A 25,509-nucleotide genomic window follows, 5' to 3' on the forward strand; every position below is an offset into this window, starting at 1 on the left:
TGAGGGGTAATAGATATCTAACGACAGACTCCAATATAATTAACATGGCATGGAATTGGCTTTTTTTTGTCATTTCTTTTGAGCCCTTCTGATTGTTCAGCTGGTTAAAGTGACAAGTTCTGAGCCACTTACCCTGACTACCTGATAGTGCAATGTTGTTCCACAGTGCTTTAGTTCCTGCAACTAATATCAAAAACATGGCCAATATCTTCTAGGGATCGGATGACTAGGAATGACGCTATTGGAACAGCATTTTTGTACCTCTCCAAAATAGCTTCATCTGGAGGCGAAGTTGAAGGTTGGTGTAATTTTCACTTTCCTGTTACTGATGCACTGCGTTTACAATGCAAAGCTTGGTACAAAGCTCCACTACTAGTTCTGGAGACAATTTTGTTTCTATATTCAAGTGTTAATGTGTTCAGGGGCCAGATTTGGTGGCAATCATTTCTGCTGAATGAAACACAACTTGTCAACATGGAATTTATGCAAACTGTAGTTTGCAGCCTTCCAGAATGAGTAATTTGTCCTTTCCTGGATATCTTCCTTTCTTAATGTGCATTTTTAGCTATGTGCAGCCACCTTATGGATCAATATTACATGCCCATATGCACAGTGTTTCATTTCTATATCAATCTGCAGTCTCCTTACTTATTATAAAATGGCACAATAAGCCATTGTGGAGTATGGCTCGCTGAATCTGGCACAAGGGCCAAAACAGGATCATCGCTGGGCATTAAACCCATTGCAAGTCTCCTGGCCCTGATCAGGTTTCTGCGGCCCTGATTCCAATGAGGCTCTCGCCCAGAGTGGACAAGAGCATACTAATTCCCACTTTTATTAATATGATCAACAAGCATGTGGGTGAATTAATGCAGCCCCTGACCAGCGAGGACATGGCAGCTTGGACTTCGAGTTGCAGGGGCGGTGGTTTGGGGGGGGGGGGGGTGTGGTGAGGAGGTGAGCATCCTCTCCACACTTGCCTCCAGGGTGTGTTCCTGAGTATATAAATGTACCATTGTTTAGCAGTGACTAATTGAAGTGTATAAAGTAACTGAACAAGTTGCCATATTAACAAATTTTTCTGATACTCATTGTTTTCCATTCCAGCAACCCCCCCCCCCCCCCCCTCCAGAGCACCTTCTCTTGTTGGCTGGTCACTAGAATAAATATTGACAGGAAATGTAGTGTTTTCTAAACAACATCATCTTTTTCTAGACCCCCTAAGAAGCTCAGTTCCTGTGAAGCATAAGCCAGGTAACTTGCAAACTGCCTCCTCCTCTTCTAGCTAATGTTATGGAGGAGTGCAGCAGCAGCCTGTAAAGGATCATCACACCTCTTCCTTCACCTCACGAGGTGCATGGTTTCACTTAACACTTGGGCAGCGCAATCTGGAGGAATAAGTGATTGTGGCCCTGCGTTGACACGGTGGTGCTGTCCATTGGTGCTCCTGGTGATACACATTTAGTGAATTGTGAAGCTGGTTGTACGCAGCGCTGAAAACATTAAGTGACTGGTTAATTATATTTTACTTTGTAACATTCTAACTTATTTTTGTTTCCTACAATCCAGATGATGAGGGAATTGGGGCTTCTCCAGCAAATGAAGGTTTTATTTCTTGGTCTAATCTTTGAACGTCTGTTGCCAAAAGTGGGACATGGTGTGGGATGGGGAAGGATAAAGACCACGTACAAACGTTTGCTGTCGAATTTGGATTCAAAAGTGATCCAACTTTTGGCAATGGATGTTCTCTCACATGATGGCTATTGGACTTGAGTGCCTTAGCTGGCTTGATAATCTTGTTTTCTTTTATAAGCTCTGCAACCTGAAAAAGCAGGCTGATGAGTTTTTCAATCTAGGCCCAAATGTGCATTAAGTGGTAAGATTAAAAATTTGGTGAGTCCCACTGTAAAGTGCCAAATTGGGATGGAAAATAGCAATGTACATTTTTTTTCCCATTCCCAAAACATTTCCTTTTAGCCATCCACCCCTGAGGTACTGGTATCTGAGCAAGTTGAGTGCCAACTGGTCCTGTCTAGAAACGCTTGCTTCTGGCAGATGTTACTGGGCAACAATCAGGCTAATTTGAGGGTTTCGTTTTTTTATTCTGCTCTAAACACAACAAATTTGAAGATAATTGTGATACCTATCTGACCTTGGCTAACTGATGTAGCACAGACCATGGATTGTACTGTGATGTTCTTGGTTTGTACTGCTTGGTTTGGCATCATGAGGTTTATTTATGCATTCACCAGTTGGCGTCCATCACACTAATATTTAGCTGCTTCCCAATTTTTGCCGGAATCTTAATAGGACAATGTTACCTTGTTCCACAGTCTGATATTTACATTTGGTGGATATTTTAAAATTTCAGTTGCACTTAATTTAACGTTCCTGCCCAATTACTGAAAGAAAGCTATTTTCTGTCACTGTTATTGGAGTGAAATGTGGAATCTCACTCTGCCTCTAAAATGCACTCTGGTCCTATTTACTTTGGCTGAAAACTAGATGAATTGCTTGCAAGCTCCTTCCGCACCAAATCGACTTTTTTGCATTGTTGTGCTTAATGTTCCATAGAAATAAACTCTTAAATCATGCTTGGAACATATCTAATCATAACAGCTCAAGATTAGACACAATTGTTGGTTACTACCTGATGCTCTTGTTAAACGTAGTTTCAAGAATTATAGTTTGGCGATTCAAACATCAAGTTGCTTCTTGGACAGCGCAGCACGGTAGCACAGAGGATAGCACTGATGACTCACGGCGCCAACGTCCTAGCTCTGGTCACTGTCTGTGTGGTTTGCACATTCTCCCCATGTTTGCGTGGGTTTTGCCCCCACATACTAAAGATGTGCAGGCTAGGTGGATTGGCCACGCTATTTTGCCCCTTAATTGGAAAAAATGAATTGGGTGCTCTAAATTTATTTTTTAAAAGTTGCTTCTTGGACATTAATTCAAATATCATTTTCTTTCCTTTCATTTTCACTTGCTATTATCGTGTCTTGGGGACTGTTACCCCCATTCTACGTGTTTAGATGTGGGGGGAAGGAAAAGATGATCATAGCCAATTGGGAATGTAGTGAATAACAAGCATTGAGATTTTCAATTAAGCCGCTTTAAATGGAGTGTAAACCGTCCACTACATTTGGCCATTAACTGGAGAATGGGGTGCATCAACTTCAACTTTGCAAGTCCCTGACTTTAGCACTTTATTATCTGATGGCGCTCTTGGGGTTGTTCCCAATGCTAATGATAACTGTGCCACCCAGTGGTTGAGCAATTGAAGGAAATTTGAACATTGCCCTAGATTATTTTGATTTTAATGAACAGATTCTAAAGTTGTGTGTAAAGAATAGGAAAAGACTCTGGGCGGGATTCTCCCAGCCCGGGGTCGAGCCAGAGAATCCCCCCAACCAGGCCACGCCACCCCGACGCCAGCACGCGATTCTCCGCCGGGGATGGGCCGAGCGGCCACTCTAAAAAGGCAGAGTCCCGCCGGCGCCGTCCACACCTAGTCGCAGCTGGCGGGAACTCTGCGTGCAGGGTCTGGGGGGGGCTGGCCTGTGGGGAGGGAGGGGGGGCCTGGCCCGCGATTGGGGTCCACCAATCGGCGGGCCGGCCTCGCTCCCCGGGCCTATTTTCTTCTGCGCCGGCCCCTGAACTCCCGCGCCATGTGGCGTCGGGGCAGGCGCGTTGAGGGAGGCCACCACGCTTGCGCGGATGGGTGCCGGTGCCACTGCGCATGCGCGGATCCCGCGGAGCAAATTTCTTGCAGGGTTGGGAGGCTGGAACGGCGTGAACCGCTCCTACGCCGTGCTGGCCCCCTGTAGGGGCTAGAATCGGTACTCCCAGCAGCCCGTTCGACGGCGTTTCCGACAGCGTGGAGACACTGCCCTGAATGAGAGAATCCCGCCCAATGGGATTGCGTTTGATGGCTCTAATATGGAGCTAGCACATACAGGCACATTTGGCCTTCTCCAGTATGGAAATGTCTATTCTGTATGCCTGCCTGAGCTATTCTTCGATCATTGTGGATAGCTCTTGGCCCTTCTAGATTTATTTGAACACCACTTCCAAGTAGCTATATTAAATGATCACTCCCAATGACGTTTAGAAAAATATAGTAAACCTGAACCCCGGCCACCAAGTCACAACTTATTTTTCTCTCTCATCCAGGTTTTGTGGGTTTCCTGTCTTTTTGCAACTGATTTCATCATCTCTTCCATTCGGTCAATTATTCTTGCTCTTCTCTGTCCCTTGGTTTTAAGTGTCACTGTTTGCAGACCCAGGCTGATTTTGCCTGTAGTTAACTTTCTACCACTCCTGAACAACGCTATTGAGATGGCGTTGAGTACCTAATGCATGGCCACATGTACGGATGCTACTAATGTTTTTACAATACTTTTTGTATTAAGGACAGCTACAATTTTATTGACTATTAATCGAGACTCTTTACTATTACTCTGGAATGCAACTTGTACAAGCTCTTTCCGATATCTGATCAATTTGCATTTTCCCCTTTAATTTGGGCTTTCAAACTTTTTATTGAAGGAATTGAAGAGCAAAATTGTGTCTAATTCTTGCATCTAGCTTGTAGTTTGCAAAAATAAAAACCAGAAACTGTTGGAAATACTCAGCAGGTCAGGCAGTATCTGTGGAGAGAAAAAGGGGAACAGTTCCGGTCGCAATGATCAAAGGTCATTATCTCTGAAACATAAACACGTTCTCTCAACCGATGCTGTCTGACTTGCTGAGTAATTCCAATTGGTTTCATTTTTTATTTCAAATTTCTAGCACGTGCAGTAATTTTGCTTTTGTAGCTTTTGTTCTGTGGTTGCAGTACAAGTCTATTGATTTGAAAACTTCTTGTCTAGTTCAGTATATAGCTACATGCTTTCTGTTAAACTTGGTTTTATGTTAATTTGGAAGGGGTGAAGGGTTATCTTGGGTTCTGGTCAGATGGTTCCATGGCAGCATTTTAAATTTTTTTATTTTGCCTATCAATGTTTTGCTTTAGATCTTTCCCCTCGAGGCCTCAGAACTTTATACATCATCTGCTGAAGGGGAAAGAGTGAGCAATCAATGTTCCCACAGGAATATTGATGTGACTCCATGCTTTTCCATCAAAAGTGATCACTTGGAAAGTGAAAGATCTCCCAACTTGGTACATTTACTTCACCCACTCAGGGAGGGAGGAGAAAAATAGCTTCCCACCCAGTAGTGTGTTAGGAGTAATGGATGGCATGAGTATGCAAGATTTGTTTGTGTAATTGTGCACAAAGTATGAATGGTTTATTGCCTGATCATGGGGATTGATTATAGACTTTTTGAGGAAATTTTATTCTGTCTGCTACTTAATAAAATTAGCTGAACATTCCTTTTTCACTCTCTCTGCTCAGCTCCGTCCAACAAGAGAGTGAATCAATAATTTTATTTCTTCCCAATCTAAATCCGTGAAGCTTCCAATTTAATCCGGCAAATTAAACTAACAATGTCTGGCTAGTGAGCATTGTTCACAGACGAGTCCTGCTGAGGACTAAGTTTATTGATGCATTACATAACTCCTGCATTTCAAATAATAGACTTGAAACAGTTATTTGGCACTCTTGCGATAAAACAACCTTCTTAATTGCAAGTGCATTTTATGTATCTGCGCACATGCTTACTAATCCACATTTTAGAAAATGTGTTTTGCAAATGCCTGTTTTGTATATTTTTTTTGTTGATCACCTTCTGTATTTCGATAGGGGAAACGGGAGAGGAGGAAATAGGATTTCTTCCAGCTTTTGGGCCTTGTTACGTAAACTTTTATGGGAGTCCCAGGGAATACACTGGCTTTGCTGATCCTTATGAAGAATTGAACTACGGAAAGGTTAGTCAGAAATGTGATCTGATTTAAGGACCAGGGTAGAATGTTATGCTCCTTGGACCTGAGATGGAGGGCAGAGGGAAGAAAGCATAACATTTAATGGATGAGAATCCCCAATCTCTCCCACCCGCCCCCCCTCCCCAAACCCAGGTGCAATTTCTCATTTAAGGCCTGCTCAGCCTTGAGAGCAGGTGCGGATAGGGTGTACAAGTGACATTAAAACCTTTTCCCCAGCTCTGGTGGGGATGGGGGTGGGTGCAATGCCTCACTCTTACCCTTGCCCCTGGACATTGGAGCTCTAAGACCCCCCCCCCCCCCACCCACCCCCCTCTCCCGCTCCGAGCTGCCAATCAACGCTCAAGTGAATGTCAGATAGCAGTGGGAGTTTGACAGTCCGCGGCTACGCGTTTGCCATGGGCTCGGAATGGTGAGCCCAGATCACTCACCATCCTTGCATTTACACTTGGGTAGAAATTTCTCATCCCCTTTAGGATTTCACTCCGATTTATCTGAGCTCAATTAGTAAGATGTGACCCTGAAAGTTAACACGTATATTGGCTATTGTAAACGGAGGCAAAGACTCCATGAGAGGCAGGCTGACAGGGTACAACTCACTTTATTCCACATGTGCCACAATAATCCTCCTCTCTACACTACACTTCCCACAGGGTCTCCTTCCCCAAACTCCTTCCAAGTCGGGGTTTATATTCTGTGGAGCGCTCCTCCAGTTAGGAGGGAGCTCCGCGCCCCAGTCACCTGAGTAGTTCATTCTCAAATGTGGAAGAGGGGAAGTGGATGTTCTCCAGCTCTGTCCCTGCAGGGGGTTGTAACATTGGCATCATTGGCAATCTTATTGAAATTATTTAGTAGAACATAAATTCGCTGTGTGGGATATATTTGCCCAGCAAACATTTCTAATTGGCACATGTAGTTAGTTCAGATGTTATAATGTTAGTCTTGGAGTTTACTCCAGGTTTGTGCAAAGAGACATTGGTAATCAGGATCAATACCAATTGTACAACTTTAAAGATTGGGATTTTTTAAGTCAAAAGAGTTCCACTGTAATATAACCATGCATCCCTAATCTTTATGGACCAGAGGACTCACTGCAGGCAAATCAGGCTACACATCCAGCTCTTGAGTGAGAGTATCCTTCAATTATACTGGAAAGTCTGCAAATTGCAACAAGAATTTTGGGTACAACTGGAAATTTAAGTCATTAATTGCAACTTTTCAAGCATTCTTAAAACTTTATCCTTACTGAGACCTGTTCTGTGCCTTAAGTATTTTAATGTCTAAAGCATCTGTCACATCCAAGGGATATCTTTTGGCTCTTCATTCACCATATCTCTTGATCTGATCAATCATTCAAATACCTCCCACCCCAATGGCCTGGGCCGCAATAAAACTTTTGCTCGCTCCCATCCTCATCAATTTGCCCTGGGTATGAACACATCAACACGAAGGGATGCAGGTTTGAGTTTATGTGATGACGGAGTAATCTGAATATGATTGAACCACAGTGAGTAGGAATTGTTACTTCCTGCTGTCAAAACGCCCCCGCACCACCACCACCACTCCCGGATAAAGTTCGAGAACCAAGATAACACACCCAAGAAAGTAGAAATCACTAATGACTTTGTCAAAAAGTTCAAAGCCTTTGTTACTGTGTAACCCAGCCCTGAGCCTTTGTGTCTAGCTTATCTCCTTTATCCTGCTTGTGATCCACAACCAACTTTCTTTTCCTTTGATCCCATCATGAAGATTCTTACTCAGCACCAGGAATGAGGCAGTGACTAAGTGATGGTCAAACCTGGGTTTATTTTGTTGATTAGTTTGTTTTGTTGATGACAAATGCAAGAATAAGTGCGACACTGTTCGCTCAGTTTATAAATGAAACTTGTAACTGAGTCAGAGAGCACTGCTGAATTAGCTGATCTGTCAGATTGGCTGACCTCCCTTCACTACTCCAATGTTGCTGTTGTTGGTTTCAAGAAATCTGGACCATGCGGGAGGAATGGGGCAGGGTTTCCGGAGCCTTATCATTGCCCAGTGAACCATGGGAACTGTGCTTGTATGTCTCTTTGCCCCCCCCCACTCCCCATCCACCAAATGCTCAGCAAGCTCCAAGCAGCTTGCCAAGTCCCCATCAACCGCATTTTCTAGAGATGGATAAGGACAGCAGATGCACAGGAACACCACCACCCTCGAGTTCCCCTCCAAACCATATCACTATCCTGATTTGGAAATATATCGCCCTTCCTTCACTGTGGCAGGGCCAAAATCTTGGAGCTCCTTTCCTAACAGCGTTGTGGATGTACCTACGGATGTACCTACACCACTGGGACTGCAGCAGTTTAAGAAGGCAGCCCATCACTTTCTTGAGGGCAGTTGAGGATCCTCCCCACCCTTAGGCACTCTGCTGACCCCACGGAACGTGGTGTCTCGGTAGGTGACTCACTGGCACTGCTGAAATGCTGGGGCTTTGAATCGGAAACATTTTCTTTCTTAAGCTTGACGTTAGTAAAATGTATTTATCCTTTTTAGGGTGAGGGAGTTGCATATCGTGGTAGAATATTAGTTGAGCTGATCACCAAGCTTGAAGGTAGTCCCGAGAAGAAACTGGAGGACATACCTAGCGACGATGTTTTAGTGGTCCAGGTCAGTCATGTAGCTCATTTTGTTCTGTTAATTATAGCTATGCTTAAACCTGTGACTGTCTTCATTTTGGTCATGTAACACTCCTTATTGGGATACATTTCTGTCTCTTAAATTTCCATTATGACCCTCTAAATTTATCCTCTACAAGTTTGGGTTTTTACTGGCCTTGTGTGAGTGATAATTCTTTTGCTTTTTAGAGTGCACTTGTAAGTTCACTAATGTATTAACTTGGAAATGTTGGTACAGAAATCAAAAACATCCTGCTGTCATGCTGCAGCTACAAATGCACCAAAACTGTCAAAGCTTCTGTTCTATCCCACTGCTCTGCCACTTGGTGGTGAGAATGTTGTAGCAGCCTCTTTTCGAATAGATGAGCATTTTTTCCAAAGTGGGATTGTATTTCACAATTTATTCCGTCATCCTTTCTTCAGAAGTTTTAAATTCTTTGTGGGGTTCATTATTAGTCATTGACTTGGTCCTGTGTGAAGTTAATCCCAATCGTCCTGTTTCTATTGCAGAAATACCAACGCCGGCGTAAGTACAGTCTCTCTGCTGTCTTTTACGCTGGAACAATGCAACGCGAGGTTGGTGAAGCCGTCCAGTTTGAAGTCAGCATGGGCAATTATGGCAACAAATTTGACAAAACGTGCAGGCCTTTAGCATCCACAACTCAATACAGTCGAGCAGTGTTTGATGGTGAGTATCACCTACGTTGTGAATCCAGTAGGTCCATTACAAAACACATCTGCGCTAAATCTTCAAATGAATCCACTCCAAATGTATTTTTATAAACCAGGATATGTTCCTTGCAAACCATAACTAAGAACTGCATTGCCTTCCCATTCATCATCCCTTATGGTGTCAATGGCATATAATGGATGCACTCAATTTTTGTACATTGGTCACTTGAAGTGTGCAAAAGAGAAAATAACCCGCTGAACAACACCGATTATGTCCTTCCAAACTTCAGATCAAATCTTTAGAGCATTTTGAGCTGCACAATACATCCCATCTGTCAACCTAAATATCCACTCAATTACTGTGGCTGCAATGTCTACTGTCTACAGATCTCCCAAAGCAATGATGAGAAGTTGATTTATGTCATCATTGGATACAGGAATAGTGCCAGAGGACTGGAGGATAGCAAATGTTGTCCCTTTGTTCAAAAAGGGGAGCAGAGACAACCCCGGCAACTATAGACCGGTGAGCCTCACGTCTGTAGTGGGTAAAGTCTTGGAGGGGATTATAAGAGACAAGATTTATAATCATCTAGATAGGAATAATATGATCAGGGATAGTCAGCATGGCTTTGTGAAGGGTAGGTCATGCCTCACAAACCTTATCGAGTTCTTTGAGAAGGTGACTGAACAGGTAGACGAGGGTAGAGCAGTTGATGTGGTGTATATGGATTTCAGCAAAGCGTTTGATAAGGTTCCCCACGGTAGGCTATTGCAGAAAATACGGAGGCTGGGGATTGAGGGTGATTTAGAGATGTGGATCAGAAATTGGCTAGCTGAAAGAAGACAGGGTGGTGGTTGATGGGAAATGTTCAGAATGGAGTACAGTCACAAGTGGAGTACCACAAGGATCTGTTCTGGGGCCGTTGCTGTTTGTCATTTTTATCAATGACCTAGAGGAAGGCGCAGAAGGGTGGGTGAGTAAATTTGCAGACGATGCTAAAGTGGGTGGTGTTGTCGATAGTGTGGAAGGAAGTAGCAGGTTACAGAGGGATATAGATAAGCTGCAGTGCTGGGCTGAGAGGTGGCAAATGGAGTTTAATGTAGAGAAGTGTGAGGTGATTCACTTTGGAAGGAAAAACAGGAATGTGGAATATTTGGCTAATGGAAAAGTTCTTGAAAGTGTGGATGAGCAGAGGGATCTAGGTGTCCATGTACATAGATCCCTGAAAGTTGCCATCCAGGTTGATAGGGTGGTGAAGAAGGCCTATGGAGTGTTGGCCTTTATTGGTAGAGGGATTGAGTTCCGGAGTCAGGAGGTCATGTTGCAGCTGTACAGAACTCTGGTACGGCCGAATTTGGAGTATTGCGTACAGTTCTGGTCACCGCATTATAGGAAGGACGTGGAGGCTTTGGAACGGGTGCAGAGGAGATTTACCAGGATGTTGCCTGGTATGGAGGGAAAATCTTATGAGGAAAGGCTGATGGACTTGAGGTTGTTTTCGTTAGAGAGAAGAAGGTTAAGAGGAGACTTAATAGAGGCATACAAAATGATCAGAGGGTTAGATAGGGTGGACAGTGAGAGTCTTCTCCCGCGGATGGAAATGGCTAGCACGAGGGGACATAGCCTTAAACTGAGGGGTAATAGATATAGGACAGAGTTCAGAGGTAGGTTCTTTACGCAAAGAGTAGTGAGGCCGTGGAATGCCCTACCTGCTACAGTAGTGAACTCGCCAACATTGAGGGCATTTAAAAGTTTATTGGATAAACATATGGATGATAATGGTAGAGTGTAGGTTAGATGGCTTTTGTTTCGGTGCAACATCGTGGGCCGAAGGGCCTGTACTGCGCTGTATTGTTCTATGTTCTATAAGGACAAAGGCAGCCAACGTATAGAGACACGCCATCTGTTCCAGATTCCTTTCCATGTCCCACACCATAATGCATCAAACTCCTGGCTCACCCTACCTCACTTAGTTTTGGCAGTGTCTTCATGACCAGGGTTACAGCGATTCAAGAATCTCCATAACTATTTCCGTGGCAATTCGGGATGGGCAATAAATGCTGGCGTTGCCAGTGACCCCCAAACCCCAAGGATGAATAAATAAAGTACTAGGATAAAGCAGTTCATTTATCCTGTCACTGTGGGGAAAAAAACTTGTCGTGATCTTTCTTGTATCCCACAGGAACCACATGGTGAACTTGCAATTGTCTCTCTCATCCTCAGGAAGCATGAAAGTATTTCAGAGCTACTTAATTACTTCTGAAGTATGGTCACTAGTCTATATGCAAATGTAGGAGCCAGAGTATGGCAAACACTTCAGAGTTTTTGAGATGAATGACTTCATCTGTTTTGCGAGGGTTGTTTGAGGGTGCTGAAATCCCTCTGCTCTTGAAATAATACATGGATCTTTATTATCCACCTGAACATGAGACCAGGCCTAGGTTTGACGTCTGCAAAAGATGCCCTCTGTGACAATGCCACACTTCCTCATTGCTGCACTGAAATGTTAGGCTGGGCTGTTTAATCTGTTTCTGATTCCACAGCGAGTGCGACCAAATTAGTTAATTCATGTAAAATACACGTGAAGTGCGTTCCTGTGGTTCCAGAGCAATTTGCAAAATATGCTAAGAAGCTATCTGTACCGAACTGAAGTTGTTCATCTAAAACAGTGACTGGCTGGTTGGTTTATTGCACTATCTAAACTGGCTAATGTGAAATAATAACCTGAAAACTATTTTCACAGCTCCTCAGCCATCTTTTTGTCTATATCCATAACAGTATCTGACTGTTTCTCACGTTCAGGGTCCTGATTTTGCCCTCTTGATAAATTACTCCAGTTGGCCGTTATTTATATTAAAAATAAATGCTTCCTGATGTCTGCCTTAAATTTAACCTTCACAGCCCTGAACCTACGACTCTATTGCCCTGTGCACCTGATGCACCTTTTAATATTGCTCTGGATTTACTTTCTCTCTTCAGCTAAGTATCTTTTACACCTTGACCCTTTATCTAGACTGGAGAACCCAAGCTTAACAAATTGGCATCAGGCACCAACCATGTTGCTGTCTGTATGGTGGAAAGTGAATCAGAACAGTATTTGATCTTTACATATTTTGTGATCACCAACTATTTGATTACAGTTAATGGCCTCAATTCTGTCTAGACAAAATAGTTTGTTCCTGCAACAGATCAGCTGGTATGTTTGACCTCAATCCACACTGCTTGCTGATGCTGGAGGATGGTGGGCAATTAACATCTGTGCCCATGGACCAAGGGGAAAATTGACCAGGATTTCTGCTCTGCAGTGCTATTGAGTAAATTTCTCGAAATATAATAGTTTAATCTCTACTAACCATCAAGATTCACTGTTAAATGACACCTAGACCAGCTACCACCTGTGGATCCATGGCCCAGCAAGTTTTCAATGTCTATTTGATGGGTAAAAATGTATGCACAGGTAGAGGGATGGCTAAAGCACAAAGGGTGCATTTTAATTTGATGGGATGGGCAGCGATGTGTAGGATGTTGGTCTGGGACAGTTTGTGTTATGCCTGGATGAGTGCAACTCCAACACACTCTAGGAGTTTGACACCATCCAGGACAAAGCAGCCTGATCGGCATCCCACCTACAAACAGTCACCCCCTCCACCACGAACAGTCAGTGGTAGAAGTATGTTTCATCTACAAGATGCACTTCAGCAACACGGCAAGGCTTCTTGGGCAACAGCTTCCAAATCCACGACCATTTAGAAGCACAAGGGCAGCAGACACATGGGAGCACCACCACCCTGACCTGGAACTATCTTCACTGTTGCTGGGTCAAAATCCTAGAACTCCCTAATAACTATGTGTGTACCTTATCAACATGGACTGCAACGGTTCAAGAAAGCAACTCGCCACCACCTTGAGTAAATAAGGGATGGACAATGAATTCTGGCCTAGCCAGCGAGACCCACATTCCAAGAATGAATTTTTTTTAAAGTGTATTTTATACAAATCATTTGCATGTAAGCGCAGAGGCTGAATACCGGACATTGTTCATTCTAAATTGGATGACATGGCATAGTGAGCTGAGCTGAACCGTAAGAGATTGCAGGAACATCCAGATGGGTTATCTATGTGGTGACTAAATGGCCAGTGCAATCTGATGCACAGGAATGTGAAATGGCACAAACTGAGGAATGAGTTTAAATGAAGATATCCTCAAATATCCAATCTGAAGCTTCCAGTTATGAATTGTACAATTTCCTGATTTAGTCAAATTGTGTGGATCTGGAGGCTGAGAAAAAAAGCTTCAGTTAGGAATAATATAAAAGGTTTAAAGGCAGCTAGATTAGATTAGATAACCAACAGTGGCACAATGGGCTGAATCTCCAGTTTTGCAGATTCTATAACGATCGCAAGGAATGTAGTTTAGGAAGTGTAATATCAGTCAAAACAGATGAATAGCCTTTCTAAGTTAATGATCTTTTATTTTCAACAGGCAACTATTACTATTTTCTACCTTGGGCCAACAAAAAACCTGTTGTGACACTGACTTCCTACTGGGAAGATATCAGTCACAGGTTGGATCTGGTGAACATCATTTTAAAAACGACTGACCGAATGGTAAGAATTTCTCCTTTTCCTTCCACCTGTTCTCTTCCTGCCTTTTTGTGGAATTAAATTGCAAGGGGTTCCTGGTGAGTTTCTGTTGTGGATAAAGTTATCTCCGACTGCATATAACTGGGGGGTAAAAGAAGTCAAAAGCAAGACCGTTAAAGCTGCGCTCTTCCAGTAACTGTCATGTCACCTGGTGTTGGTTCTGTTTCTACACCTGTCAGTTCTGCCCACCAGTAGGGTGCGCCACTCTGTAACAGTTCTTACAATTTTGACTGGCTAAACCGTTCATTCCCTTCAAGGTCACAGCAAAATAACTTTGTCATAATGAACAGCATCTTCCAGCAAGATTTGCCTGACTTTTCTATTTTAATCGAAGAAAGGGAAAGACGTTGGGGTGGAGGATGGCTTGATTTGCATGTGGAGTATTTGCATTCCGTATCCAAAGTATTATTGACAGTGCCCACAAAGTCAACAGCTAACTGCAATTGCTGTTCTCTTTCTAGCTGTAGGCCACATGGCTCAGTGGGGAAGCTGTCTCTCCCAGGAAAGCTGCTGGAGCTGGCCAAAAGGTGCTGTTGCTGGTAGATTGAACGATTCAGGTGGTCTTTGGCTGAGTAGAGTGCAGTAAAGGAGATCTGTAGTGACTGATGTGTCAACTGATGTGTTAGGCAGGTAGGTTCGATGTGGACTGCACTCGATGCAGGGAAGCTAGAAACAGATGTCTAACACTGGAGAATATCCAACACTGTTTTATAACGATAGAACTGATATACATATTCATCTGTGGGTTGACACTATGCTGAAGTGACTGGAGACCTTGTAGTAGCCTAACCAGACGTACTAGCTACCGCATGGTGTTTGCACTGTGCTAGCTCGTGGACTCTGGCTGTCTCAGTGGCTGGGTCCCGAGAGAGCGGGAAACCTAGTGCCCGATGAAGTCACAAAATGTACAAAAGTTCAGTCTACAGATCCAGTCTTTTGTGGTGGGCGATGAGTTCTTGTTGATCGCCGCAGAGGTGGATCAGGAGTCGCCTGCACATGGATAGGCGGGATCGCGGTGGTCGCATGGGCCGGCAGGATTGCTGGTAGATCGGTGGCCTCGTGGCAGGGTACGTCCGGAGGAAGCATTGTAGGCGGCGGGGCACTTCGGTCGGGTAGCGGGTGTGGAATTCTTCGCAGTGCCTGTCTGTTGCGCCATAGCAGGGAGCCATCAGACCAGGAACTATCTTGGGGCCACTTATTTGATCACAACAGCTGTGGCTGACCAGCTGCCCTCAGGCAACTGGACACAAACATGATCAGTTGGGGCCAGCTCAGGTAGATCCGTGGCATGAGCATCATATGTGGCCTTCTGTTGGGCCCGTGACTGCTGTATTTTCTGTAAGACCGTGAGGTGGTCAAGGTCTGGAACATGGATGGCTGGAACTGTGGTCCTCAGAGTGCGATTCATGAGCATCTGCACTGGAGACAACCCAGTGGACAGTGGGGTTGCACTGGATGCCAGCATCGCCAGGTTGAAGTTGGAGCCTGGGTCTGCAGCTTTACACAGCAAACGCTTTACAATATGGACCCCTTTCTCGGCCTTGTTTGACTGCGGGTAGTGAGGACTGGAGGCTGTGTGACGGAAGTTGTAGGTCTGTGCAAAATCAGACCATTCCTGGCTGTAAAAGCAAGGACCGTTGTCGCTCATTACCGTGAGCGGAATCTCATGCCTGGCGAAGGTTTCTTTGCAGGCTTTGATTACCGCCTTCGACGTGAGGTCGGACAGTTTCACCACTTCTGGGAAACTGGAGAAGTAGTTGACCAGGAGTACATGGTCACGCTCCTTGGCGTGGAAAAGGTCTACACCTACTTTGGACCACGGAGAGGTCACGATCTCGTGCTGTTGCAGCGTTTCCTTGGGTTGAGCTGGTTGAAACTTCTGACAGGTAGGGCAGTTGAGGACTATGTCGGCAATGTCCTGGCTGATGCCCGGCCAATAGACCGCTTCCCGAGCACTGCGTCGGCTTTTCTCGACCCCACGGTGACCCTCATGGAGTGCCCAACACCAAAGCCCGCATGCTCTGAGGAATTACTATCCTGTCGAGTTTCCGAAGGATTCCCTCCACCACCGTCAGGTCGTCTTTTACGTTATAGAACTGGGGACATTGTCCCTTCTGCCAGCCATTGGTAAGGTGCTGCATCACGCGCTGCAGCAGAGGATCCTTGGCCGTCTCCTCACGAATTTGGACCACCCGTTCGTCAGAGGCCGGAAGGTTGGTGGCACACAACTGCACTTGCGCTTCTATGCGGCAGATGAAGTCACTTTGTTCACGGTGTGGTAATGGACCTGGATAGGGCATCTGCAACGATCAGCTCTTTGCCTGGCGTGGAGACAAGTTCGAAGTCATAGCGGCGTAGCTTAAGAAGAATTTGCTGTAACCAAGGTGTCATGTCATTTAAATCCTTCTGGATTTCTGGACTAGAGGCCTGTGGTCCGTTTCTACCGTGAATTTTGGCAGGCCGTAAACGTAGTCGTGAAACTTGACTATCCCTGTCAGGAGGCCCAGACACTCCTTCTCAATCTGAGCATACCGTTGCTCAGTGGGCATCATGGCCCTGGAGGCATACGCCACTGGAGCCCAGGACAAGGAGTCATCTCGCTGAAGGAGCACCGCCTCAATGCCATCCTGGTTGCATCAGTCGATATCTTGGTTTCCTTGGTTGGGTCGAAGAACGCTAGAACCGGGGCTGTGGTGAGCTTTGCTTTCAGCTCACGCCATTCCTCTTCATGCGTGGGCAGCCACTGGGATTCCGTTGACTTCTTGACGAGATGGCAGAGGGCCTTGATGTGGGATGCCATATTGTGAATTAATTTCCCGAGGAAGTTGATCATCCTGAGGAAACGGAGGACCGCCGCCTTGTCCTCCGGGGTCTTCATGGCGTTGATCGCCGAGACCTTGTCGGCGTCCGGCCGCACGCCCTGCTGCGAGATGTAGTCACCCAGTAACTTAATATCCGATTGACCAAATGAGCACTTGGCCCTGTTGAGCTGGAGACCATGTTCATGAATTCTCTGGAATACCTTCTTGAGGCGAGCAATGTGTTCCTGGGGCGTTGTGGACCAGATAATTACGTCGTCAACGTATACTCTCACTCCCTCTATGCCCTCCATCATCTGCTCCATGATGCGGTGAAATACTTCGGAGGCAGATATGCTCCCAAAAGGCATCCGGTTGTAGCAGTAGCAACCGAACGGGTTGTTGAACGTGCACAGCTTGCGACTGGACGCGTCCAGCTGTATTTGCCAAAAACCCTTGGAGGTGTCGAGCTTAGTAAAGAATTTGGCATGAGCCATCTCACTGGTCAACTCTTCACGTTTTGGTATTGGGTAATGCTCCCGCATGATGTTGCGGTTTAGATCCTTCGGGTCAATGCAAATGCGAAGCTCCCCTGACTGCTTCTTTACGCAGACCATGGAGCTGACCCAGTCTGTTAGCTGGTGTGGACTCGCTGAACCAGGTTCAGGAGCTTGCAGGCTCGAGCACTGAGTAGGGTCGCTCTGTCAGGCCCGACGATTTCAAACCGCAGTGTTGCCTTGATCGTCCTGTTGGATACCCCTAATTGACAGGAGCCACTGGCAGCTATGGCATTGCCATTGTAGTCAAGGAGCTGGCAGGCCGGTGGAAGAATGCTTGGTCTGACGCAAATGGTGTTGAGGCCGGATTTTGACTTTGGGTTTGCTGATGCGCCGGTGTCCAGTTTAAATCTGATGCGAGCCTTGTTAACTGAGGACAGCACACTCGTCGTCGGGATCCACACTGAGGATCGAGGGGTGTTTCGCCGTTGTGGCGGAGGGCAGCGCATGTGTTGTTATGATGCCCACCCGGTATGGGGACTTGAGGCACTCAGCATTAGGGTCTGTTGGGCTGTCAGGATCGGAGTCTGGCATGCCTTGTTGTATTGAGCGGACACTTCAGCGCCGCAGCTGGGATCGCTGGCTGCTGAGCGGTGGAGCAGATCTGCAAAGGGCTGCGTAATGGCCAAGCTTGCCACACTGTAGACACCGGCGTCGTTTTGCCGGATATTGCCGCTTTAAGTGGGCGGAGCCACAATTCGGACACGTCATGGCGCCGACATCAGCGCGTTCCGTGTGCCAGCGCGCATGCACAGTGCGGTCGGTCAACGTACGCACCTGTGCAGTCGGGTTGTCGGCCTCGTCGTCCACTCGGTCATGGCGCGCATGCACAGAGACCCAGGAAAAGCGCGCAAAACAGCCACACTCCTCGATGCTCAGGCCCTGCATTTGTGCAATGGTCTGCACCCTTTCCGCCTCGTGGGAGGCCAGCTTTGCAGCTTCTGCCGCCCTGATGTGGGAGTAATGATTTTTAGCATGCTCATGGACAATGCACGTCTCGATAGCGACAGAGAGGGTTAACTGTTTGACTTTCAGGAGCTGCTGCCGAAGGGAGTCTGAGTGGACCCCGAAAATGATCTGATCCCGGATCATGGAATCGGCCGTCGAGTCATAGTTACTGCGCTAGGATGCGGAGATGGGTCACGAAGGACTGAAAAGGTTCATCCTTACCCTGAAGCCTCTGCTGGAAAACGTACCGTTCAAAGCTCTCATTCACCTCAATGTCACAGTGGCTGTCAAACTTCAGCAGGACTGTTTTGAATTTCGTTTTGTCTTCGCCGTCAGCGAACGTAAGGGAGTTGTGGATGGCATGGTCCCCCACGGTGGAGAGAAATAGCGCGATCTTCCTGGCATCCGATGCTGCTTCGAGGTCGGAGGCCTCGATGTACAAGAGGAACTTTTGCTTGATAATTTTCCAATTTGCGCCGAGGTTGCCGGAGATGCGGAGCTGCAGAGGAGGCTGGATGTTTTCCATTTCACCGGATGGCTGCTTGCTGGTCAATGCTGATTCACTTGAGGTAGGTCCGTCAAGATCATTATCACTCTGGTGCCATGATATGTTAGGCAGGTAGGTTCGATGTGGACTGCACTCGATGCAGGGAAGCTAGAAACAGACGTCTAACACTGGAGAAGATCCAACACTGTTTTATTCAACGATAGAACTGATATACATATTCAGCTGTGGGTTGACACTATGCTGAAGTGACTGGAGACCTTGTAGTAGCCTGACCAGACTTACTAGCTACTGCATGGTGTTTGCACTGTGCTAGCTCGTGGACTCTGACTGTCTCAGTGGCTGGGTCCCGAGAGAGCGGGAAACCTAGTGCCCTTTGGCTTTATAGTGGTAGTGTCCTGTCTGGTGATTGGCTGCACTGTGTTGTGTGCTTACTGGTCATCCTGTGTGTCAATCACTGCCTGTCTGCATCTCATTATACACATAGTGAAAGCACTGTACATGGTGACATGCTCCACCTCTGACTTTTAAAACTAACTGCATGTGTGAAAATGTTTGCACACAGTTGTTTGAAAGCTGATTGTGAGAAACTGCCTGTTTTTTTTTTTTTTTTTTTTTTAAAGCTGCTTTCCCATTTAAGGGGGAGAGCTGCCTGGTGCTGATTTAACCTGAGGAGCACCACCCCTCCGATGACGGGCAAGGATGAGAAGGCGGGGCCTTCAAGAATAACTTCAGCCGGCACGTAAATTGGAACCCACGGAGTTAGCCTCGTTCTGCATCACAAACCAGCTGTCCAGCTAACTGAATAACTAGCTTTAGGAGGCAGCTCACCAACCTAAACACAGCATAGAACACCGATGTTTAATGCTGGCTTTTCACTGGAGCTTTGCTCATGGGATAACTGAAAATAAAATGTTGTTGTGTTCCTTCCTTTCAGGAAAAGAACTTGACTGTGTTGAGGACTGCTGTTCAGGCCAAAGTCAGTGAGGAGCGCCTGGCTGAAAGATGGTTGAAAATTATTGAGCAAGTTATAGAAGACTGCAGGTAAGAAGGACCTTACCCAATTTACCCAAGGTGGAGACGGTGGTGTTGTGGTAACTTTACTGGACTGGTAGTCCAGAAGCCAGGCTAAGGTCATGGTGATAGAGGTTCATGCCCCACCAGGGCAGCTAGTGAAATTTAAATTCAATTAATAAAATCGGGAATTGAAAGCTAATCTCAGTAATGGTGACTGTAAAACTATCATTGATTTTGAAAACCCATCTGGTTCACTAATATCCTTTTGTTGTGTTGTTTGTTTAGATTGGTTGGTGTTCTACAATGACACAGTATAACTTTTAATTAAAACAAAAGCTCAGATTTTATTTACACTGCTAAAACTGGTTTTGACACTTGTCCTGCACGAATACAGAATAGATCAATAGCATCTAACTACACAGCTACTGTGAATCTAACTCACTGCTTTCAACTATGCCCTCACCTTCTCTCACTAACTACTCCTGTTGCGCTCTCTCTGTATTCCCCGGTTGCACCACCCTCAGGGTTAGCGTCACTGCCTTATATCCTATCCTATGCATCTCCCTCTCGTGGCTATTCCTGGTCCTACATTGACCCTTGTAATGCTGGGGTTTTTGATAATACCACACCTTTTTAGGGAGAGAAATCTGCTATCCTTACCTTGTCTGATAGACATGTGACTCCAGACCCGCAGCAATTTGGTTGCCTCTCAACTGCCGTCTGAAATGGCCAAGCAACCATTCAGTTCAAGGGCAATTAGGGGTAGATAACCATGTGCTTGTGAAAGGAATAAATAAAAATTGCCAACTTTTCTCCTATACAAAACACTTCTAGGTTATTTGGCAGTTTCTTGGTGAAACGTTGGTACAATTTGACTGGAGAAAACCTTCTAATATTCCTGCATCTGGTTTGTGAGGTAGATTTTATCATTGCTGCTGCTCTGTTCCTGGCACAATTGGACATGAGCAGTTGCTTCGTAGTGCAGAACCTGGAATTGCCAAAATGTTGTCAAAGCTTTTCATCTTGCACTCAGCAGGACAAATGCAAGAATGTTGAATTTCTAATGATCACAGCAATTTATACTACAGGAGAAAAGGTAGCTGATATTAGATGGCAAAACTGTGCTGCCTGTGGCATTGCTACGGAATTGTCAATTTAAGATGATCCGTCGAGATAATTATGTGGCTCATTCACACATGCTGGAAGCGAAATGCATTCATGCACAGGCACATTCTCTGCAAACAAAAGGGATATGTTCAAGCCAAGTGCCTTTTCTATTAAATTACTTGGGGAGCCTATAGTTCCCCATTGGTTTCTCTATGGCAACACCTCAACAAACCAGATTCGACCTGACAAACACCCATCTTCCCTTGTGCGTATAAATTGTTGCAATCCTTTGAAATTTGGCATTCTTGCATTGTCCTGATGAATGCAAGATTTTTAAAAAGCTTTAGCAATATATCTCGCTTTTCAGCAATATACAATTGGGTAAATAGTGCAGGATCTATGCTACTGGTCCAGCAACCCATTATGTTTGGTGCCCATTTAAAGGCAAATTGCAAAATTAACTTAATAGATGTATTTAAGTTTTAGGCTGGCACAAGAAAAAAATTACCATGAAAGCTGTTGGATTTTTTTCATAAGCAAATGCCAATGGTCTAGTCCAAATGTTGCCTGGCTAACTTTTGATGAAGCAAAAGTAAAATGGGGGGGTAACTACACAGGTACAGCCTTGCTAGTTTCAGCCACCTTCTGAGAATTAATAAAAACATGGTAGCTGAGATACAGCAGGTTACATGTTTCTCCATAGCTGTTGTAAGTGTTGGTGTATTATGCTCCCGACAAGAGATGCTTTAAAGTGTCTCGAGACTAAATGTCCCATCTTCTAACTGGTTGCACCATCTGTGGAATCTTTTAACAAACAGGTGATTTTTTGCCCAATATATAGCACTTAAATATTTATAGCATCAGCAGATTAATTTGCTACAATTCGGACAGTGGACATTCATTCAATGAATGACATCTTCTTTATTAATCTGTTGGTAAAGGCAGAGGAAAATATCTCATCAGCTTCGACATCCCTCCGACTTGTACTTATTGAGAGCAAAGAAGGACTTGGATAAATTCTATTCTGTACTAAAAAGTAAAGTGCAGATTTCATAGAATCTGTTTTTACTGTGTCAGAAATTTGGTGCTGGTGTTAGAGGGATTTATAGTTTATGAATATACAAATGTATTTCTTTAGCTGCCAGTGATCATGATGGTGCATTGATTGGAGTAGGATTGTTACCTTGGCTGGAATTTTCCGTCTGTTGGGATTCGCTCTTCCTGCCGGCAGTGCACCCCCGCCCCTGGGGGTAGGGGGTGGCTTCAAAGGGAAATCCCATTGACCAGCAGCAGGAGTCGAGAAGCAGCAGGAGTAGCGAATCCCACCGCTGAGGAACTCAGCAGGGGGACCGGAAAATCCCACCCTTTGTTTCGCCTGGACGTGTGATTCTCAATTCCTACCTCACTGCTTTTTAAAACTTAAAAAACTTGGTTTGAGGTTGTTAGTGATCGCGCTGCTGTAAGGTTATTACTTGAATCTGTCTGATTACAGCCAACCCCTGCCGAAGTTGGAAGGCAAATCTAATGTAACTCAGCTTGACCTGCAAATGCTGAAGCTTCGTAAAAACATTATGGACGGTATTCTCGAGTCGGCAAAGCGCATTCGACTGGAAGCAGAGGATCCAAAAGAGACAATCGATGACATTGAGGACTGGCTACAGCAACTTAAATCATTGTCTGAAGAGGTTAGGGATCAAAATCTTGTCAGTCTTCCAACTTCATATCTACATGAGCATTTTAATCCAGCCATTTGATAGAAAATTTCACCTCCTGGGTAATATCTATACCTACCGGAAACTAAAAGAATGGAGTATACTCTATGAATGGTTGTATTTTATAAAACACCTTTTAACATGTTTAAACATTCCAAAATGCTTGATCAACATTATCAAATACAATTTGGCACTGAGCCATATGAAGAGATATTAGGGCAGGTGATTTGAGATTAAGATCAGGAACAGTTTTGAGAAGCATCTTGAAAGGAGCTGAGTGTTTGAGGGAGGAAATTCCAGATTTTGAGGACTAGGCAGCTGAAGGCAGAGCAACCATTGGTCGTGCAGTTAAAATGTAGGATTAGTTGTTGCCAAAAGTTGGAGAAAATGCTGTATATCAAGTACTGGCTATTGGACAAGTATCGTGATAAATCGGAGCTAATGGAGGGTTTGGAAGAGTTGAAACTAATTTAGTTTATCGTATTTTTTTTAAATTCCCTTGTATGTATTAACTATATGTACTATGAAAGGCACCTGAAAACAGGAAATTGTGAACAGATGAGATTCAAAATCCATTATCTTTAGCTTTTGAACATTAGTCTTCTGTTAGGTTTTTTTTTTCCCCCTCCTTCTGAATGTAGTTTCATAGGTGCTGGCTCCCCTTGCAATAGTAATCTTCATGTGAGTTTAAGAGTGCAAGCTCATTCCTTGACTGGGAGTCAGGCTGTGTTCTGCCTCTAGCATCCATACATGAATACTTTGACTTGGCGGGTTTTGTTCTCCTCGGAATGCAAGCAACTCTCGGCAATGGTAGAATCTTCAGCCACTCTCCCAACTGACTGCTTACTCTGCATAGGCCAGGGTTTGCATCTTGGGCCCATTTGTGGCATTGACATTGAAATAGTTCATCCTCCTAACCCAACAGGAAAAGCCTGAATTTACTGGATGATTTTTTGAAAAATATGCTTCAGTGAGTCAGAAGGAGCCTGTTAGAATGATAAAACTCTTTGTTGACTTTGCTCCAATAGCCACAAAATAGCATGCCCGATGTGGTCATCTGGATGATATGTGATGAGAGGCGAGTTGCATATGCACGAATCCCAGCTCATGAGGTGCTTTACTCCACTACCAAGGAAGAAGCCTGTGGCAAATACTGTGGAAAAACGCAAACCATATTCTTAAAGGTAAGGTTGAGTTTGGCACTTGGCATTAATGAGAGCTCTTTTATTTAATACTCTTCAAAATGACTTTGTTTGCATTCTTTGTTTTGCAAGGCCTTCTAGAAATCATCTCTCTGGTATTGTGTATAATTCCTCTTGTCCTCTATAAATTCAAATGAATTGTGCTAACGAACAAAGCAATTTCAACAGTTGCATAATGTTGTGTTAAGTTGGACACTAAGACAATCTGCATTAAGATAGTTTTTGTCCCCATTGTGACACTAAATGGCTCTGAAGAAAATTGCCACACAGTAACCATTTTAAAAGTCAAATGTTTTAGTATTTATCATGGTAAGTTCACCTTTGTGGGACTTGAGATCAAAATATTCCAGCTGCTTTAGTGTGGGTCTTTCAAAATTATACTCCCCTTGCAGTTTTACACTTCGAGACTATGGATTAAAATTCACACCAATGTTCTCTTGCTTCCTTGCCATGGCTGAAGTAAAAACATTGTTAAAACTGGTGTGAAAATTATTTAGGCTGTTTTTCCATTGTTTGATCGGAAACTGAGAGAACTCTATGGAAATTCCAGATGATTGTATTTGATGCTGGGCCAAGTTCCAGACATTTTTTTTTTTCTCCAATGACTTTGGCTGGTGCCAATTCCACAGATGTCTGAAAGCTTCTGAACCAAATGGCTGCTTGTTAAATAAAATGTCAGCAGGTTACTTGACACTGAAGGGCCAACTCGATCCATTTCTTGCCCAACATCTGCCTGTAGAAAACATCCCAACACCCAGTCACTGAATGAACCCTGTTGGCAGAAGCACTGTCCATTTGATGTTTATTTTTAATTCCCTGTCTTCCCGCACCTTGTCCAAACTAAGGGGTTCTGCCAGCAAACTTCAAACCTGATTTGTGTCGGTTGTGACTGGAAACACACTGTCTCGGTTACTGAGAGGATTTTTTGAAGATTGGTGTGATTGATTTTAAAAGTTGCAGTATGATATGTTGGTGAGTCAAAATGTGTATGGTTTCACTCGGAAAATTCAGACGGTCTAAACTCCAACGTCTATTCATTCTTCTAGTATGTGGGAGGCAAGAACAAAAATTCCAAAATTCCAATTCAGTTACGTGTCCGCTTTTGGCTTGGCCTTTCTGCTGTGGAGAGCAAATTCAACAGTTTTTCAGAAGGAACCTTCAGTGTATTTTCTGAATTGGTAAGCCATAAGTATGTTGGTTTGTTTAAAGTTTTGCACTGAGACAATACAAAGATGCCGAAACGAAAAACATTGAAAAAGCAAAATTAAAATACTTATAGCTGTATAGATGTGGCATGTGACTTTCCTAATCATTTGTGGAAGATTCCAGAACCTTGGCACGTGCTATGTAACTAAATTATCTGTCATTATGACATAGTCTCTTCCTGCAATTAGGGAGGCCATGTCGCAAAGGTTACTATTGCAGGGCTGGTAATCCAGGGACCTGGGTTCAAATTCCACCATTAAAGATGGTGAAAATCAATTAAAATCTGGAATTAATAGTCTAATGACGTTAATTGGTAGAAAAATAAAAAAATTAGGGCAGCACGGTAGCATTGTGGATAGCACAATTGCTTCACAGCTCCAGGGTCCCAGGTTCGATTCTGGCTTGGGCCACTGTCTGTGCGGAGTCTGCACATCCTCCCCGTGTGTGCGTGGGTTTCCTCCGGGTGATCCGGTTTCCCCCCACAGTCCAAAGATGTGCAGGTTAGGTGGATTGGCTGTGATAAATTGCCCTTGGTGTCCAAAATTGCCCTTAGTGCTGGGTGGGGTTACTGGATTATGGGGATAGGGTGGCGGTGTTGACCT

General features: G+C 44.6%; 1 protein-coding gene across 1 annotated transcript in view; it reads left to right on the plus strand.

The window, feature by feature from the left end:
• Positions 1–25,509, plus strand: part of LOC140392299 (myoferlin-like) — a 309,204-nt gene that overhangs the window by 111,816 nt on the left and 171,879 nt on the right. Inside the window, exons 11-20 of the mRNA XM_072477615.1 lie at positions 216–298; positions 1,570–1,605; positions 5,748–5,872; positions 8,417–8,530; positions 9,049–9,226; positions 13,695–13,819; positions 19,601–19,707; positions 22,280–22,472; positions 23,528–23,683; positions 24,748–24,879. Of these exons, the coding sequence (XP_072333716.1) occupies positions 216–298; positions 1,570–1,605; positions 5,748–5,872; positions 8,417–8,530; positions 9,049–9,226; positions 13,695–13,819; positions 19,601–19,707; positions 22,280–22,472; positions 23,528–23,683; positions 24,748–24,879 (1,249 nt within the window). The remainder of the gene's footprint in view (positions 1–215; positions 299–1,569; positions 1,606–5,747; positions 5,873–8,416; positions 8,531–9,048; positions 9,227–13,694; positions 13,820–19,600; positions 19,708–22,279; positions 22,473–23,527; positions 23,684–24,747; positions 24,880–25,509) is intronic.

This window comes from Scyliorhinus torazame, chromosome 16, assembly GCF_047496885.1.
Source record: "Scyliorhinus torazame isolate Kashiwa2021f chromosome 16, sScyTor2.1, whole genome shotgun sequence".
Taxonomy (NCBI): Eukaryota; Metazoa; Chordata; class Chondrichthyes; order Carcharhiniformes; family Scyliorhinidae; genus Scyliorhinus; species Scyliorhinus torazame.